This window comes from Bos javanicus, chromosome 3 (assembly GCF_032452875.1).
Source record: "Bos javanicus breed banteng chromosome 3, ARS-OSU_banteng_1.0, whole genome shotgun sequence".
NCBI classification, from domain to species: domain Eukaryota; kingdom Metazoa; phylum Chordata; class Mammalia; order Artiodactyla; family Bovidae; genus Bos; species Bos javanicus.
In genome coordinates, this window is record NC_083870.1 from 74,499,255 (window position 1) to 74,516,859 (window position 17,605).

The 17,605-nt window shown below is 36.9% G+C and overlaps 1 protein-coding gene across 4 annotated transcripts in view; it reads left to right on the forward strand.

The window, feature by feature from the left end:
• PTGER3 (prostaglandin E receptor 3) overlaps positions 1-17,605 on the forward strand; it is a 230,868-nt gene that overhangs the window by 88,435 nt on the left and 124,828 nt on the right. For 2 of the 4 annotated variants that reach the window (XM_061411600.1, XM_061411595.1), the window contains 2 exons: positions 5,542-5,633; positions 8,242-13,949. The exons of 1 other annotated variant lie outside the window; for it this stretch is intronic. In XM_061411600.1, coding sequence (XP_061267584.1) covers positions 5,542-5,633; positions 8,242-8,245 — 96 coding nt within the window. In that variant the 3' untranslated portion in view covers positions 8,246-13,949. Of the gene's footprint in view, positions 1-5,541; positions 5,634-8,241; positions 13,950-17,605 lie in introns of those variants that run through there. One more of the 4 variants, XM_061411599.1, reaches the window with a different exon arrangement.

Genomic DNA, 17,605 nt, shown 5'->3' on the forward strand with positions numbered 1-17,605 from the left:
GCTGTATACTGTCATCCTGCTTATTTAACTTCTATGCAGAGTACATCATGAGAAACGCTGGACTGGAAGAAACACAAGCTGGAATCAAGATTGCAGGGAGAAATATCAGTAACCTCAGATATGCAGATGACAGCACCCTTATGGCAGAAAGTGAAGAGGAACTAAAAAGCCTCTTGATCAAAGTGAAAGAGAAGAGTGAAAAAGTTGGCTTAAAGCTCAACATTCAGAAAACGAAGATCATGGCATCTGGTCCCATCACTTCATGGCAAATAGATGGGGAAACAGTGGAAACAGTGTCAGACTTTATTTTTTGGGGCTCCAAAATCACTGTAGATGGTGATTGCAGCCATGAAATTAAAAGACGCTTACTCCTTGGAAGGAAAGTTATGACCAACCTAGATAGCATATTCAAAAGCAGAGACATTACTTTGCCAACAAAGGTTCATCTAGTCAAGGCTATGGTTTTTCCAGTGGTCATGTATGGCTGTTAGAGTTGGACTGTGAAGAAGGCTGAGCACCGAAGAATTGATTCTTTTTCACTGTAGTGTTGGAGAAGACTCTTGAGAGTCCCTTGGACTGCAAGGGGATCCAACCAGTCCATTCTGAAGGAGATCAGCCCTGGGATTTCTTTGGAAGGAATGATGCTAACTCTGAAACTCCAGTACTTTGGCCACCTCATGCGAAGAGTTGACTCATTGGAAAAGACTCTGATGCTGGGAGGGATTGAGGGCAGGAGGAGAAGGGGACAACATGGCTGAATGGCATCACTGACTCGATGGACGTGAGTCTGAGCGAGCTCCGGGAGTTGGTGATCTACAGGGAGGCCTGGGGTGCTGCGATTCATGTGGTCACAAAGAGTCGGACAGGACTGAGACACAGAACTGAACTGAACTGAATATATGCTTGGTAGAGTATCCCACATGATTACAGCCCTACCCAGAAACTGTCAGATCCCATACACCAGTTCTATACCCATTCACAGCTTCTGCTTGTTTAGCTGCTAACTGTTCATACCTTTACCTCCAGAGGCTCACCCAAAGGCAGAGCCAAAGCAGTGATGAATTATGGTTATGGAGTAGGAAAGCCCAAACCCCTTGTCGAGAGATGGGATAAGCTGTGAAGTGTAATTTATACTCCAGAATTTCCCAAAGGTTCATATGGAGACTGGAATTACTTAAAATCTCATCACATCATGGCTTCTTCTTCTCTGCCCTACTTCTCCACTCCTTTACTATTTCTCCTGCAGGTACATCCTTAGTAAGTCACATGCATACACGTCCTTGGCTCAGGGTCTGCTTCTTAGGAGTACTCAGCCCAAGACAGTCCTTAATACTCATTCATTCAGTCATTCAAAGAAGTGCACTGTCTAAGTGCTTTCATCCCAGTCCAATGAGTTAGAATGATATAGAGTTTGGTGAAACGTAACCATGGATATTCAGAACTATTATATGGGATATATAGAGACTACACATTTATACACCAAAAGAAACTTAAAATATGAAAATAGCATCATACCTGATAAAGTGATTTCTACCTAGTAGGTTCTTAAGTGTGCTAAAGATTTGCTTAGTCCTTATAATGTTGTCCATTGAGGAGAGCCAATTATTTGCTTATGTTCATTCACAAACAATTTTGGAGACCCTCCTATGAATCAGAGAGTGATAAACTGACACACTCATAAGTACAATATAATGAGATAATTATAATCTCAAATAATGTATAATCTCAAATTATACAATATATATAATTATATAATATATAATGTATAATTTCAAATAATGTGTACAAGGCTATGGAAAATGGTGGAAGAAATGATAATTTTCCAAGAAAATGAAAGACTGGATCTTGGAGGGAAAATAGAATTGATTCTGGGCAGAAGTAGAAGCATTTTAGAAAGAGAATAACAAACTCCATACTAATTAGGTGTGAAAAAGCATTGTCAGATCTCTACAAGAGTGAGTGGTTTACAAAATTGAATCAAAGGTCACATGAAGAGGAAAGGCAGGAGATAAACCCAGAGATGCAGGTTGGAACCATTCAGTGGTACACCTTAGGTACTTTAGAACTTTATCCTATAGCTATGGGGAACCTTCAAAGATATTTAGAATTTGCCAGGGTTTGCCTTAGAAACAATATGAAGAATGTGTTAGAGAAAACAAAAACTCTAGTCAGAAATACTAGTTAGTTAAAAGCCTTTTACTAGGTTAAAGAAGATATAATTTCCAATGTCCAACTTTTTTATTTTTTAATTGGAAGATAATTGCTTTACAATGTTGTGTTGGTTTCTTCCATACAACAATGCAAATCAGTCATAATTATATTTATTTCCCTCCATCTTGAGCCTCTCTCACCCCTCCCATCCCACCCCTCTAGGTCTTCATAGGACACCAGGCCGGGCTCCCTGTGTTATATAGCAGCTTCCCACTAGGTTACAATGGAATATTACTCAGCCATAAAAAGGAATGAGTTCAAGTCAGTTGTAGTGAGGTGGATGAACCTAGAGCCTAATTGTAGAGAGTAAAGTAAGTCATAAAGAGAAAATCAAATATCCAACAATTTTTAACCCAATGAAAATGTGAATTTCATGTATTTCAAGCTGATACACTAACCAAGAAGAATGAGGATGAGAATTTGAACAATGACACAAAGACTGGAAAGAAAGGGTGAAATAAAAGAGATGCATAGGAGAGAAAATTGGCATGAAAGGCAAGGGCAGAGTAAGCCACAGAATTAGGCGTGAGAGTGATGCAAAATTTTCTAATGCAAATGATAGAGTGAATTGTCAAAAATATCTGTAAGAGAGATAGGGTCCACCAGAGGAGTAGTTTAGAGGGTGGCACAGGGAACCATACCATGCTTCGGAATTCTTGGACCTTCACATATTTACTTTGCAGCAAACAGTTTCTTCTTTTCCTGCTACTTGACATTAGACAGGCATGTTGTACCCATATTCCTAAAGTTGTTATTATTGTTCAGTCACTCAGTCATGTCTGACCCCATGGACTGCAGCACGCCAGGCCTCCCTGTCCTTCACCAACTCCTACAGCTTGGTCAAATTCATGTCCATCGAGTTGGTGATGTCATCTAACCATCTTATCCTCTATGATGATCTCCTTCTCCTCCTGCCCTTAATCTTGCCCAGCATCAGGTTATTTTCTAATGATTCAGTTCTCCACATCAGGTGAAGTACTGGAGCTTCAGCTTTAGCATCAGTCCTTCCAATGAATATTCAGGGTTGATTTCCTTTAGGATTGATTGGTTGGATCTCCTTGCAGTCCAGGGGACTCTCGAGAGTCTTCTCCAACACCACAGTTAAAAATCATCAATTCTTCGATGCTCAGCCTTCTTTATGGTTCAACTCTTCACATCCATACATGACTACTACATAGCTTTGACTAGGCAGACCTTTGTTGGCAAAGTAATGTCTCTGCTTTTTAATATGCTGTCTATGTTGGTCATAGCTTTTCTTCCAAGGAGCAAACATCATTTAATTTCATTACTTCAGTCACCGTCTGCAATGATTTTGGAGCCAACCGATAACGCAACTCCAAGTGTATTTATTTAGTTAAAACAGGCCTTGAAAAGAGAACCTAAGCAACATGGCAGCAGGAAAAGAAACCTAGTTGTCCTCTAGAGAAGGGACCCCATCTAACCAGATGGCTGTTTACCATATAAAGGGTCTTCTCATACAGGGGCTCACAGGGGATTCTGAAAGTCTCAGAGAATGAATAGGAAAGCCTATTTTGTTTTTCTTTGCTGCTCTGACCTTAACTCTAATCACTCTTTCAGAACCACAATGTTTCTATAAAAAGTGCCAACTAAACTTTTCCTGTTTGCACTGAAATAGATATTGGCCAACCCAACATAATTTTCTGTTGCAAGGAAGACGTGACATTTTATTGTCCTTCAAGTAACATTGCCTTCCTAAAACAGAAATTATCTATTTGCTTAACGCAATCAAGAACTGGAGAATTACATGTCTGTCTGGACATCTTCTGTAATGTCACGCCACTTGGGATGGGCACGCTATTTAAGATAATCTTAACTATACTTTTGAGAGAAAAAGGACTCTAGGAATCTGATAAAAAAAAAAGACTAAGGATACACTGAATTAAATTTCTTTAACAATTTCTTATAGGAATTTCATTTCATTCTGCTAGTTTTTGTAAGAGAATTGCTAAGAAATATATAAAAAGGAAATACTTTTTAAGTATTTTTTTTATGTATTTCAACTTGGTTGAAATATGTATAGTTCAAAATTTTATTGTATCAAATGAATTTAAGCTATTATTTGGAGATGCTGTGGAGGGATGGGCCGCAGGGCAAATTATACAGCATTGTTCTTTCAGGCCCCAAATATATTTATTGACCATCACCTATGTGGCAAGCTGTATGGTAGCTGCTGGAGACACAGTGATATGCAAAACACAGGCATGGTTCCTGATTTCATAAAACATGTGGCCTAGAGATAACACACATTAAACAAATAATCACACATATTACAATTATACATATTACAGACACACTTATTACAAACTACAATGAATTCTTGAAAAGAAAATAGTGGGTATCACATAGTGGGGAACCAGTGCTGGTAAACAGGTTATTCTCTGAGGAAGTAATTTTCAGAGTTGAGACCTGAAGAACAAGAAGTTGTCAGCCAGGTGATGAAGGAATGAAAGAGTACTCTGGGTAGGGAAAGCTTCAAGCACAAATGCCCTGAGGTAGCAGGAGGATGACCCTGTTTGTGGTGTTTGTAGATAGCTAGTGTGACCTGCAATGGCACCCCACTCCAGTACTCTTGCCTGGAAAATCCCATGGATGGAGGAGCCTGGGCTGCAGTCCATGGGGTCGCTAAGAGTCGGACACGACTGAGCAACTTCACTTTCACTTTTCACTTTCATGCATTGGAGAAGGAAACGGCAACCCACTCCAGTGTTCTTTCCTGGAGAATCCCAGGGATAGGGGAGCCTGGTGGGCTGCCGACTATGGGGTCTCAGAGTTGGACACAACTGAATCGACTTAGCAGCAGCAGCAGCAGTGTGACCTGAGCACAGAGCAGCAAGAAAGTTCAAAAGACAGCTATAGTTGCAGCTAGAGGCCAGATCAGACAGACAAGGTTAGGAACTTCGGTCTTTACCCTGAGAGCAACAGGAGGTCACTGAAAGCTGGAGATGGGCAGAATTAGATTTACCTACAAAGATCATTTGAAGTCAACGACCTTTTATTCAGCATGTAACAAATGCTCCAATAACTGCCCTAGGGCTCCTGAAGTAATATTAGCCCTGGTTTCTGATCTCAAGTAATGTCTGATGTGGATGTGTGGGAAGAAAGAGAGGGTGGGTCAAAGCACAGGAGGCAGCAATGAGACAATTGGGGAGATAATATCTAAAACATCTTCATTTATGGAGTCAGAGCTGATGTGAGTTGATGTATGGATTGTGGTTCTGCTCTTCTTTGACAACGTTCAGGGAAGTGTCATCTGACGAAAGGAATCATAATCAATAATTCTGTCCACTGAAACCCTCTGTCTGTTCACAGATAAGGCACCACACAAACAACTCTGCATCCAGTTCCATCTCTTTACCCCACCAGTGCTCCTCAGCCTTGATGTGGAGTGACCACCTGGAAAGGTGAGATGTAGAACTGTCTGAATTGACAGCATAGCTCTCCCCCATTGCTCTGCTCTGACCTGAGTTCATGTTACGAAGGCAGAAGGTCTCTAAGAATTAAAATGCAAACTAAGCACACATGTCTGATGAAAAAGGACTCGATTCCCCAGAGGAGCTGTTGTTGTTTTTACAACTTCATTTACATTTCCTCTGAGAACTTTCTGAGACTGGCTCCAGGCTACTTTTGGAACTGACTAACTCTGCGTGGTGAAGAGTCTGCACGTCTGCTCTTTTCTTAGTAAGAGCAGTCTCCCAGGAGAACTTTCAATTTTTAAAAAAAATTGAAGTATAGTTGATTTACATTGTCATATTATTTTCAGGTGTACAGTGCAGTGATTCAGTTATATGTATATATGTATATTTATTCTTTTTCAGATTCTTTTCCCCTATAGGTTATTATAAAATACTGAATATGACAGTAGATCCTTATGCTTAGTTGCTCAGTAGTGTCTAACTCTGAGACCATTGGACCGTTGCCTGCCAGGTTCCTCTGCCCATGGGATTTTTCAGGCACAAATACTGGAGTGGGTTCCCATTTCCTTCTCCAGGGAATCTTCCTGACCCAAGGAATTGATCCCATATATCCTGTCTCTTGCCATTGTAGGTGGATTCGTTATCCGCTGAGTCATCAGGGAAGCCTTGGTTATCTCTTTTGTATATAGTAGTATGTATATGTTAATCCCGTCCTTCCAGAAATATTTTAAAGCTAAGTGACCTCTGTTTTATTTAGACACCAGAACTTGGCATGTTCACCATATGATTAACACACTCTTACTTGCTCTTTCGATTAGATCTTTGTATAACACATATATTTCAATGAATGAACATTGTAGAAAGCAGAACATTATGCCAAATGTGATGCATGTTTAGTCAGATTAAATTTCAAGCATTAGTTTCCTCCCTCAAACATTTCCTTTCAATACTCCTGCTAGTGGCTATAGGGTTAATTGAATGGTCTTATGTGTATTATCGCATTGTGTGATTGTTTTTGTTTTAATGAGAGAACATAAAAAGTTTTAATTTATTTTCAAAGACTATTCAAATAAGTTGAACTCTTCATTTTTAATGGAAAATCTGCATGTTCACCTTATTTCATTCCCTGGGTACGGCTAGGTACCATAACTCCAGTATAAGTTATAACAAATGTGGACATTCAAGCAGCTCAATTTCTTTAAATATTTTTTCTCCCATGCTTGAGGTAACTGAGAAATAATCACTTCTACTCTTCAGGGCAAGATTTAAATGTGTTTTGAATAACTACTTTGCAACAATATCCAAAGGATAAGAAAAAGCAGGCTGCTTCTGGAACACACCTCAAAAATCACAAAGCCCGTAAAGTTTTTACTTGACTCACCTTTATGGTCCTCCGTCCTTGCCTTAGATATCTGCATGTAATACACATATTCTGGGCAGTTTTACTATAAACACAGATCCCTTGGAAAATAAACAAAGGGAAAAGAATCGAGATACGCAATTTCCATTTGGTAGGTTTATACTAATCCCATTTTCAATTTTTTAAAGTAAATCTTATTGTACTTACCCTCCTTAATATAAATAAGCCAAGCTCTCTATAGAAACTTTGGAAAATATAGAAAATTTAAAAAGAAAGGCAGCTTACTAAAATTTACTTTCACTACTCAAGAAAAGCCCACCATCATTTTAGTGGGTTTCTTTCTCATTATTTCCCTTTGCACTTTCCTTACTTGTACATACATATGATAATATATATTCATTATTGTATCTTGTTTACTTCATTTAACATGAAATAAACATTCCACAGATTATTTACAAATTATTTTAAAGTAATTTTAATATTTATATAATAGTCTATTAAAAGGATACACCATAGTTTATTTAATCATAATCTGTGATCAGATCTGGCACCATGATAAACAGAATTGCATCATTACCCAAAGACTAAAGTTTTTTTTAAATATTTGTGATTGTTTTTATTAGAAGTATGCTTTAAGGAATAAATAATATCTAAATTTTTAATAATCTTGAAAGATGCCTATAGTCTGACTGCTTTCCAAAGTATTAGTAATTGAAAATTTCATCAGCAACGTGTGAGTTTTTACTTTGCTTTACTCTAACTAGCACTGTATGTTATCTTAAAACACACACACACAATATTTTGTTGGTTTGATAGGAAAAAAAATTGTACCTCATAGCTCTTTTAATTGGTACTCTTCCTTATATGTTTTTAGAGTATAGTTATATACTGATTAGGGTTTGTTTTTAAGGCAAGATTATTTGACCATTTGTTGTATGTACAATTGATATAGCTTTTCAATTTGATTATTCTTCTGGATTACAATCTTGGAAACCAGAAAAATTACTCAGAATAAAGGCATTCATTTAGTATAATTAGATAATTTGGAGACTTTTAGGTGATCCAAAATCCAAAATTATTTACATTGCTTTTGTTTATAAAACACAGAAGTAATTACTTCAAACAAGAATGTTTTGACGTCTAAGACATTATATTTCTTACTTACACCTTAATCTTGCACCATACAAAATGTATCCCTATCCATGCTTATTATATTTTTTCTTTCTATTCTAACAGATAATCAAAGAATGAAGTTGGACTTTTTATTGAAATTGCTATCCTTGAGTTTGTGTGTTTCTTCCCATCTGCGAAGGAGAATTTTATGTTTTGATTTGGATTATTTCTACTTTTTCATCTTTAAAAATTTTTTTACTGTTTTTTTCTTGTCAGTAATATTCACTGAGACCAAGTTTATTACTGTAATCTATGTCTTTAAGTATTCAGTCAGCTTCTTGGACTGGATATTGAATATTACATTTAAGAAGTTGGGCAAGATTGTACAGATGGTGACTGTGAAAAAATGAGAAAAAGAAAACCCTGTCTCCCTAGAGTTTCTCCCAGTTTTAAACCTTTATGTGAATCTCAACTGATGTGGCTGTCTTTACACTTTATGGTAGTTTTGATTTTACAATGAATTTGAAAAATCAGTACAAGCTTTTGTCAGTGAAAAGTCAACTTATTGAGAGTGAGAATTCAGTTAACAAGACATAAACTCCACAAGATAGAAAAGGATGCCAAATGAAGACAGGAAGATGTCATGACCAAAGATATTTATGTAAAATGTGTAATTAATGTTTTGGAGATGTTGTATTCTTCTGTGCTGAGCTGGGAACTAAAAGTCCTAAATCTGTATTCTGGTTATGTATCATTCAGTTACGCAGTAACCAGCTTAATTATCATTTTTCTGTCTTTGAAGAGTGAAAGCTATGATACAGCTAAAGGTGCTCTTGAAATGTCATAGAAAATAATAATGAAGCTAAATGATTAACTACTGAGTTGGAGCATTAAAAAAAAAATCCAGGTATAGCTTCTGATTCACTCCTGCTGCTGCTGCTGCTAAGTCGCTTCAGTCGTGTCCGACTCTGTGTGACCCCAGAGACGGCAGCCCACCAGGCTCCCCCGTCCCTGGGGTTCTCCAGGCAAGAACACTGGAGTGGGTTGCCATTTCCTTCTCCAATGCATGAAAGTGAAAAGAGAAAGTCAAGTCACTCAGTCGTGTCCGACTCCTAGCTACCCCATGGACTGCAGCCTACCAGGCTCCTCCATCCATGGGATTTTCCAGGCAAGACTACTGGAGTGGGGTTTCATTGCCTTCTCCAATTCACTCTTAGCAATTCAATATTTCTTACAATTTCTTCTTGGGTGGCATACAAAAGGCAAAATTAATAAGTGATATAGTTGTAAACTACCAAGTTTTGTTACTTTTTAATGGGATAAAAGAATCTGGTTTGTGTGAAATAAGAAATTCTGTGGACTTCAAAAAAATACTTTGAATCATTTACTATTTCTTACCTGATGTGCCCTTGTGTGTACATGCTCAGTTACTAAATTCTGTCTGACTCTTTGTGACCCCATAGATTGTAGCCAACCAGGCTTCTCCATCCACAGAATTTCCCAAGCAATAATTGCCTTTGTGCTGTGCTTAGTCGCTCAGTCATGTCCAACTGTTTGCAACCCCATGAACTGAAGTCCACCAGGCTCCTCTGTCCTTGGGGATTCTCCAGGCAATAATACTGGAATGAGTTGCCATGCCCTCTTCCAACCCAGGGATTGAACTTCCCAACCCAGGGATCGATCTTCCCAACCCAGGGATCGAATCCAGGTCTCCTGCATTGCGGGCAGATTGTTTACTGACTGAGCCACCAGGAAAGCCCAAAAATACTCCAGTAGGTAGCCTATCCCTTCTCCAGGGGCTCTTCCTGACCCAGGAATTGAATCAGGGTCTTCTGCATTGCAGGCGGATTCTTTACCAGCTGAGCTACCAAGGAAGCCCTATAATTGCCTTTTTCTACCCATAAATTCCACGAACATTTCTTTCCCTTATCTTTCTGTCCCCTTTCTTCCTCCTTCTTTTCCCTCTCCCAATTCACCTAATTCAACACCTATTTATTGTAGTGTGCTATGCCAAGGGCCATGCTGCCATCTACAAGGATATCCTGGAAAGAGATGATACTGCAGTACCAGCAGTTTGGCAATAGAATCCAACACTGTGACTGTCATTTCTGTCAGTGAAATGAAACCAAAATAGTTGAATCATCCCTTTGGTATGGTTGAACCAGTTGTGAATTATCTCTAAACTATAATTATTTTCACTCAAACTTGTATTGAAATGGCCTTAGCTAACTAGCACAAAACATGCTGTACACATCCCTTTATTTAGGTTTAAATTCAACATGTTTTAGACCATCATAAGGCTATTATACTCCTGTTACCTCTGTCCGTCCATCATCTAGCTATGTTTGTCTGTCATCTATTTACTATTTTATTATTACAAAAGAGGATAAGTTTTACAGAGGCTTGCCCAATGTCACTTAGCTAATGTAAGTAAGATTTCAGATCCAAGTTTAAGCTTTTTGATTCCAGGTTTATTGTTTCCCCTATAGCATAGTACAATGTGAGAATTGTTGTAATGATATTTCATTTGTAAGACAGTGTGATCTAGTAATAAAATCATGGGTTCTGGAATCAAATTTGGATTTAAATCTGGCTGTGCCATTCATTAGCTCTATGAACTTGAGAGAGTTAATTTCATGAAGTCTCAATGAATTAATCTGTAAACTAAAGACTATAATGTTTACTGTGAGGTTATTGTGATAAGGTATGTAAAATGAATGCAACACAATAGGTAATCAATAAGTATTAACTGTGATTAATTCTTTAGCTAGACTTCCCTTCAATTGTATAATACAAGTCCTCAGTTTCAACTATAAACTGGCTCCCTGACCATGTGGGTTGAAATATCATGGGCAGAACCAACTTCAAATCCCTGGATGTTATTCTTTTTGATTCCAATACCTCATGGTTATTATTTTTGCCCACACAAAACCTACTCATCTCCTGCATGTTTGAATCACATCTTGTCCTTAGCTTTTGGACAATTTAAGTACAGAAGCCCCTCATTACTCACAATTTTAGTTACCAGTGGTCAAACACAGACTGGAAATATTAAATGGAAGATTTCAGAAATAAACAATTCATAAGTGTTAAAATTACATGCCATTCTGAGTAGCCTGATAAAATCTCTTAGGGTCCCACTCTGTTTTACCTGGGATGTGAATCATCCCTTTGTCCAGCATATCCTATTCATTAGTCATGTGGTAGCCAACTTAGTTATCAAATCCACCACTGAGGTTTTGCAAGGCTGGTTCTTCAAGCATTTAATATGCTTCATGCTTAACAAAGGCTCCAAAGCCCAAGAGTACTGATGCTGGTCATTTGGATATGCCAAAGAGAAGCTGTAAAGTACTTCCTTTAAGTGAAAGTTCTGTTTAATAAGAAAAGGAAAAAAAAAAAAACATATGCTGAAGTTGCTAAAAATCTATGTAAAAAGAAGTCTATCTTTAAAATTGTGAAGAAGGAGAAAGAAATTTGTGCTAGTTTTGCTGACACACCTCAAACCGCAAAAGTTACAGCCGCAGTGTGACATCAGTGCTTAGTTAAGGTGGAAAAGGCATTAAATTTGTAAATGAGTTATTTAGAGAGAGCAAGAGAGACCACATTCACCAACTTTTATTATAGCATAGTGTTATAATTGTTTTATTTTATTATTGGTTATCATTATTAATCTCTTACTGTACCTAATCAGTCCTGGGTGTTCTTTGGAAGGAAATGATGCTAAAGCTGAAACTCCAGTACTTTGGCCACCTCATGTGAAGAGTTGACTCATTGGAAAAGACCCTGATGCTGGGAGGGATTGGGGGCAGGAGGAGAAGGGGACGACAGAGGATGAGATGGCTGGATGGCATCACTGGCTCGATGGACGTGAGTCTGAGTGAACTCCTGGAGTTGATGATGGACAGGGAGGCCTGGCGTGCTGCGATTTCATGGGGTCAAAAAGAGTCAGACACGACTGAGCGATGGAACTGAACTGAATTGAACTGTATCTAATTTATATATTAAAAATTTAAAACAGGTACATATGTACAGAAAAAAGCATAGTATATATATATAAGTATTTGTGGGGTTCAATACTATCTGTGGTTTCAAGCATCCACTAGGGTCTTGGACCATATTCTCTAAGAATAAGGGAGGACTATTGTGCCCTCGTTATTTTCTTACCTCTCTCTCCACCTCTGAACCTGTAGTGCTCATTTTGATAATTACTATATTATTCCTTAAATATTTTCATTATACATGTCTTTTTCCCTTGACAAAATTCTATTTCATGGTGGGCAGGACACTTTTATTGTATTTCCTTCATGGGTCTCATACCACTAGTACAGTATTTGACACCACAAAAAATGCTTATATGGTAAACTCTCAGCAAAAGTAACATTCATGGGTGATACTAGCTGTTGTAAATTTAAATGAATGTGATAGGAAGCCTTTTGTTTCCATGTTATGGTTCACCTTGGGAAATTTCATGTTAAACGTTCTGATTTAAAAATGCTACATCTAGGCAGAATAATCGCATGCAGTTTAACATGATAATGTTTATTAAAAATCTATATGTGAAAGTTTGAAGTAATAGGAAAAACTTGAAAAACAATGATTATTTGGTAAAGATATTGGTCATATAATTAAGAATATCTTAGTCCCGTTAGTCTGAAATCTGATGTAGAGACAATATGTATCAGTATAAAGTACTTTTGATACTTCTATCTTTAATCCACAGAAATGTATACATTGCATGCTAAATTCACCTGAGATGATAACCTCTGTAACATATGTTCTCAGATACTCTGGATCATGATTCAGTAACAATTTTTAACAAGTGTCTTCATCTATATTTTCTTTATTATCTTCAATAAACAAGAGTTCTCATAATCGTGTAATTGAAGACAGAACTAAACCTCAAAATAAAATAAGTCTCATTGGAAATCTGCCAAAAGAATGTTACATGTAGAAAATAGTGCTTGATCTACAATTTTATCACAATTATAGTAACTATTGTAAAGCTCAATGAAATACATATACAAAAATGTATACAATATTAATATGCTTTAAAAGACCTGATTCTTGACTATGGATCTTCCCAACCCAAGGATCAAGCCCACGTCTCTTAAGGTCTCCTGCATTGGCAGGCAGGGTGTTATCACTAGCGCCACCTGGGAAGCCTGTAAATTTGTATATGTATTTTACAAGTGGACTATGGTCAATGAAATATATGAAAATTCAAACAGTGTTGAATTGATCTACATTTTTAGTGTCTACATGAATGACTTTCAAAAATTCAATAAATAATGAAAACCAGGTTATAAGAAAACCATATAAGCTACTTAAGAGAACAAAAATGTTTTCAGTCCCTTCAGTACTTGGAAGCACTTTTAAAAGTCTATTGCTAAGATAATCGTAATTATTCAGGCACCTTAAAGATCTGAATAAAATATTCTTAGCTTGATATGCTTTTAATTAATCATTATGAATACTTAAATGTTTAATGGTTGTCTTAAAAATATTTGTGCTCATGTTTTTCATGAATCCAGGCTTTTACTAAATATTTTAATTCAAAATATGTCTAGGCTTACCCCATAGATTAAAGTGTTTCTGTTTCATTCACGTTCTAAGATTTCATTTTATTTTCATTATCTGAAGTACTTTATGTAAAAATAATTGAACAATATGCATTTTAAGAGTTTTTGTACCTTTTATTTTTTAAATTCTCAACCATAATGTAAACCCTCTGTGGGAAGGACCTCTGTTTTATATTTCTCTTGTACCTACAGAGCCCAGCACTGTGCTGAACACAAAGAAATTATTCAATAAAAGCTTAATGGAGAGTCTAAGTGGCCTGACTGCAATCTATATTAGTAATGCCTGAGACACTTGGTGTGCTTGGTGTGAGAAAGGGTGGCATTTAGTTGACAGTTGATTTTGACAGTTGATTCTTTATTTACTTTTTCTCTTTGACATTGTGCTCTTTTGGTCAGTCTTTAAATCTGAGCAGTGCAAAGAGTCTTCTTTAGACTTTTTGAAGAAAACAACTGTAAATATTTGTAAAGAATGGGGCAATTGCTGTTAGAAAAAAAAATGAACTAAATAGAAATCTACATATAAAACTAACCTGTCTTTAGTTAGCTAAGTTACTTCTTACCTTGGTATAGGAGCTGAATTTTACCACACTTAGAATTAAATGAAAGTGCTGCTGAAGATATATAGCTTGTGGAATAAGATGAACATAATTTTCACATATGAGGGCAGTAGAAAATTTTCATTTTATGATTTTTTTTGAGCAAAGTATAGTGTTCTCTTTTTTGAAATAAGTATACCAGAGCTGTAGTAAATGAATAACCATCATTAGTTGATTTCTGAAAGAAAGTTAGTGGCTGCTGATTATGGTTTTTATCAGTTTAGTTAACTCATAACTGAAATATAGGTATACATAGAAAACATGAGAATTAAGTAATAAGCACTAAAATACTATGGCATAGGAAGGGCAGAAGAGATTCCACACTAAAAAGCCACAGTGCCCTTTAAAATACAGAGTTAAACCAAAAGTAGACTACCAATAGAAATGCAGGATTTAAACAAAAGGATGTAAATTTGTTACAAGACTAGACAAAGTGTGATTTAGTAATGCGTACTCCATAAATATTAATACTTGCTGATTGTTGTGGTGGTGGTGAGAGAGACTACTGCTTCTGCTGGTAAAGAATAGAAATAGATATTCAAGCAAAATTAAGTAAGTGTAAAACTAAGAAGATTAAGAGAGAGTAGGGAAAATGTGGTAACATATGTTTAATAAGACTGAAAAAATGGAAAAAAAGATTGAATTAACCTTCTTTTTATATAGCTAACCTTCTTTCATGTTCTGTTAATTCTACTAGTATTTCTCAATTCTGTCTTTTCATCATCAATACCATGTTTTAAATCTATGCCTCCATCATTTCCCATCTGAATTACCTTAGTAGCCTCTGTCCTGATTCTGGTCTTAGGCCCATTAGTCACCCTCCACATCTGCTATCAGAGTATGATTGGTGTTAATAAAGATTGTCTCTCAGGGCAATCCTGTTCATGAACAGGAGTGCAGTTCGATGGTTGGCGCATAGGTCTAGTAGATTAGGATTAAAGAACCCAGTGATTGTGCTACTCTTAATTTATCTTGCAACTACTGCCATATTTCAAACCCTACCCATTTGTACCATGTGGGAAAATGACAGACCCTAAAAGGGAATTCAAGGAGATTTGGTGCAATGTTTCTCAAACTTACCCAATCATACTAACCACTCTAAGTTTATTTTATTAAAATAAAAATATCAGTCCCTTCCCTGGAGGTTGAGTCTGAAATTCTAGCATGAGACCTAGGATTTTGTATTTTTAAAATAAACTTCTTCTGGATGATTCTTCTCATTAGGCACATGTGACAACATTGATGAAATCTAGTGTTTCTCAGAGTATATCCCCAGACCAATACATAAGTGTTATTAGGGAATTTATTAGAAATGCAAATTATATGGACCCATCTGGCCCTGAATCAGAAACCTCAAGCCTGGAGCCCAGTAATCTGTGTTTTAGAAGCCCTCTGGGTGATTCTCATGCGTGCTAAAGTTTGAGAACTCTGTATGTCAAATGTGGCCCAGAGAGCTGGAAGTAGGGAGTGTATGTAGTTTAGGAAACTCACCTAACCCAGATTCTCCTATGACTAGGTAAGTCATGACTTCAGTCCTGGTGCTGATTGCTGCTTTTCCCTTGACATCACTCCTTTCATATTTTCTAAAGAGCAGTTTGATTTTGTGGATTCCTTTTTGGTTTCCCAATTGATCAGGGTCATGCCCTTCTCTTTCCTGATCACAAATATACTTCATTATTTATTTTCCTATGTGAAATCCTTCTGTTGCTTAACTTTCCCCATAAAAACATTGGCTGACTGCCCATTTGGCTCTAATCATTTATGACTGAGGCTCACACTTTTATCAAAATGTTTTTCAGTGTTAGTATGTACCAGCCAGTTGCTATATTTTTTTTTTAAAGAAAGGTATAATCAGATAACAAACTGTCTTATTCTCTCTTCTAAGTCTCATCTCTTTTCACCTTTTGGAAGGCCAAGGCAATGCTGAAAGATTTTGTCTTCAAAAAAAAAACACGTTATTTTGAAGGCTAACTAGGAACACTGCTAATGTGCAAATATTCTCATTGAACATATAAGAACATAGATAAAAAGAGAATTACCAAGGAAACTATTTGCTACCACAACAGTAAAGAAGTTGTATTAGTTTGCTAGTGCTACCATACCAAAGTACCACAGACTGAGCAGCTTAAACATTAGAATTTCTCTCATGGTTTTGGAAGGTGGAAGCCCAACATCAAGGAGTTGGAAGGCTTGGTTTCCCCCATGGACAGTGAGGGAGATTCTGATCCATGCTACGCTCCTAATTTCTGGTGGTTTGCTGGCAATCTTTGACATCATTTGACTTATAGACACTTCACCCCACATAGCATTCTCCTTGTGTGTATGTCTCATGTCTAAATTTCTCTGTTTTTAAAAATAAGAATATGAGTCCTATTGGATTAGAGACCCATTCTATTCCAGCAAGACCTCATCTTAACTAATGGCATCTTAAAATGACCCTATTTTCAAATAATATCACATTGTGAGGCACTAGGGTTTAGGACTTCACCATATGGATTTGACTGGGGCAAGAGGAACAGTTCAACCATAACGGAATGGTGGGTTGATATAGGGAGGAAGTTGTATCTAAAGTCCAAGATCACAAGACCTAAATGATGTTGCTTTGGGAATTTAATGGGTTTAGGAATGGAATAAAAATCTCAATGACACATGCCAGCCCTGGCTCCAATTAGGAAAGACAAATCAAAAGTGATCATATTTCTGATTCTGAAATATCTGGAAGTTGTCCCCATAAATAAACAATAAAAAGGTCATAAAACCTGTGGTGGGAAAGACTTTGTGTTTGTACCAGGTTTTAAATGATCAACTTAAAATCAAATTGCTCTATTTATTTCAGAAAGAGTGGGAAGTTGTAAGAATTCTTGCACTTATGTTACCAGCTCAGATTGGTTTCACTGCTTTAAATAGTCACATTTTTACTCTGGTAATTTCCAAAACAGAGCAATAAACTCATCAAGATGTTGAAGACTGAAGGGAAACCAGATGTTACTCATTTAAAAGAGGATAATTAAGGATTTACAAAGTCATTTGAATACATGGGCATTCAAACAGGTATGAACCCAGAAGGTAAGGTTATGTCCAGTGATTGCCTTCTTGAGTCAGGTTGCTTATTTGGGGATTTTTATTTATGATTTCATGCCTGTACACAAACCTTCAAAAGAACATGACAAGCAGTTGTATTTCTGCTTTATCTGCTGATTGAAGTCTCATCTTGGGTTGAGTGCCAATTGTTTACACCACGTCATGTGGGTGCTCTGGACACCTCTGAAAGCTATTCATGATCACATGGAACATTGTTCAGTGTTAATCTAA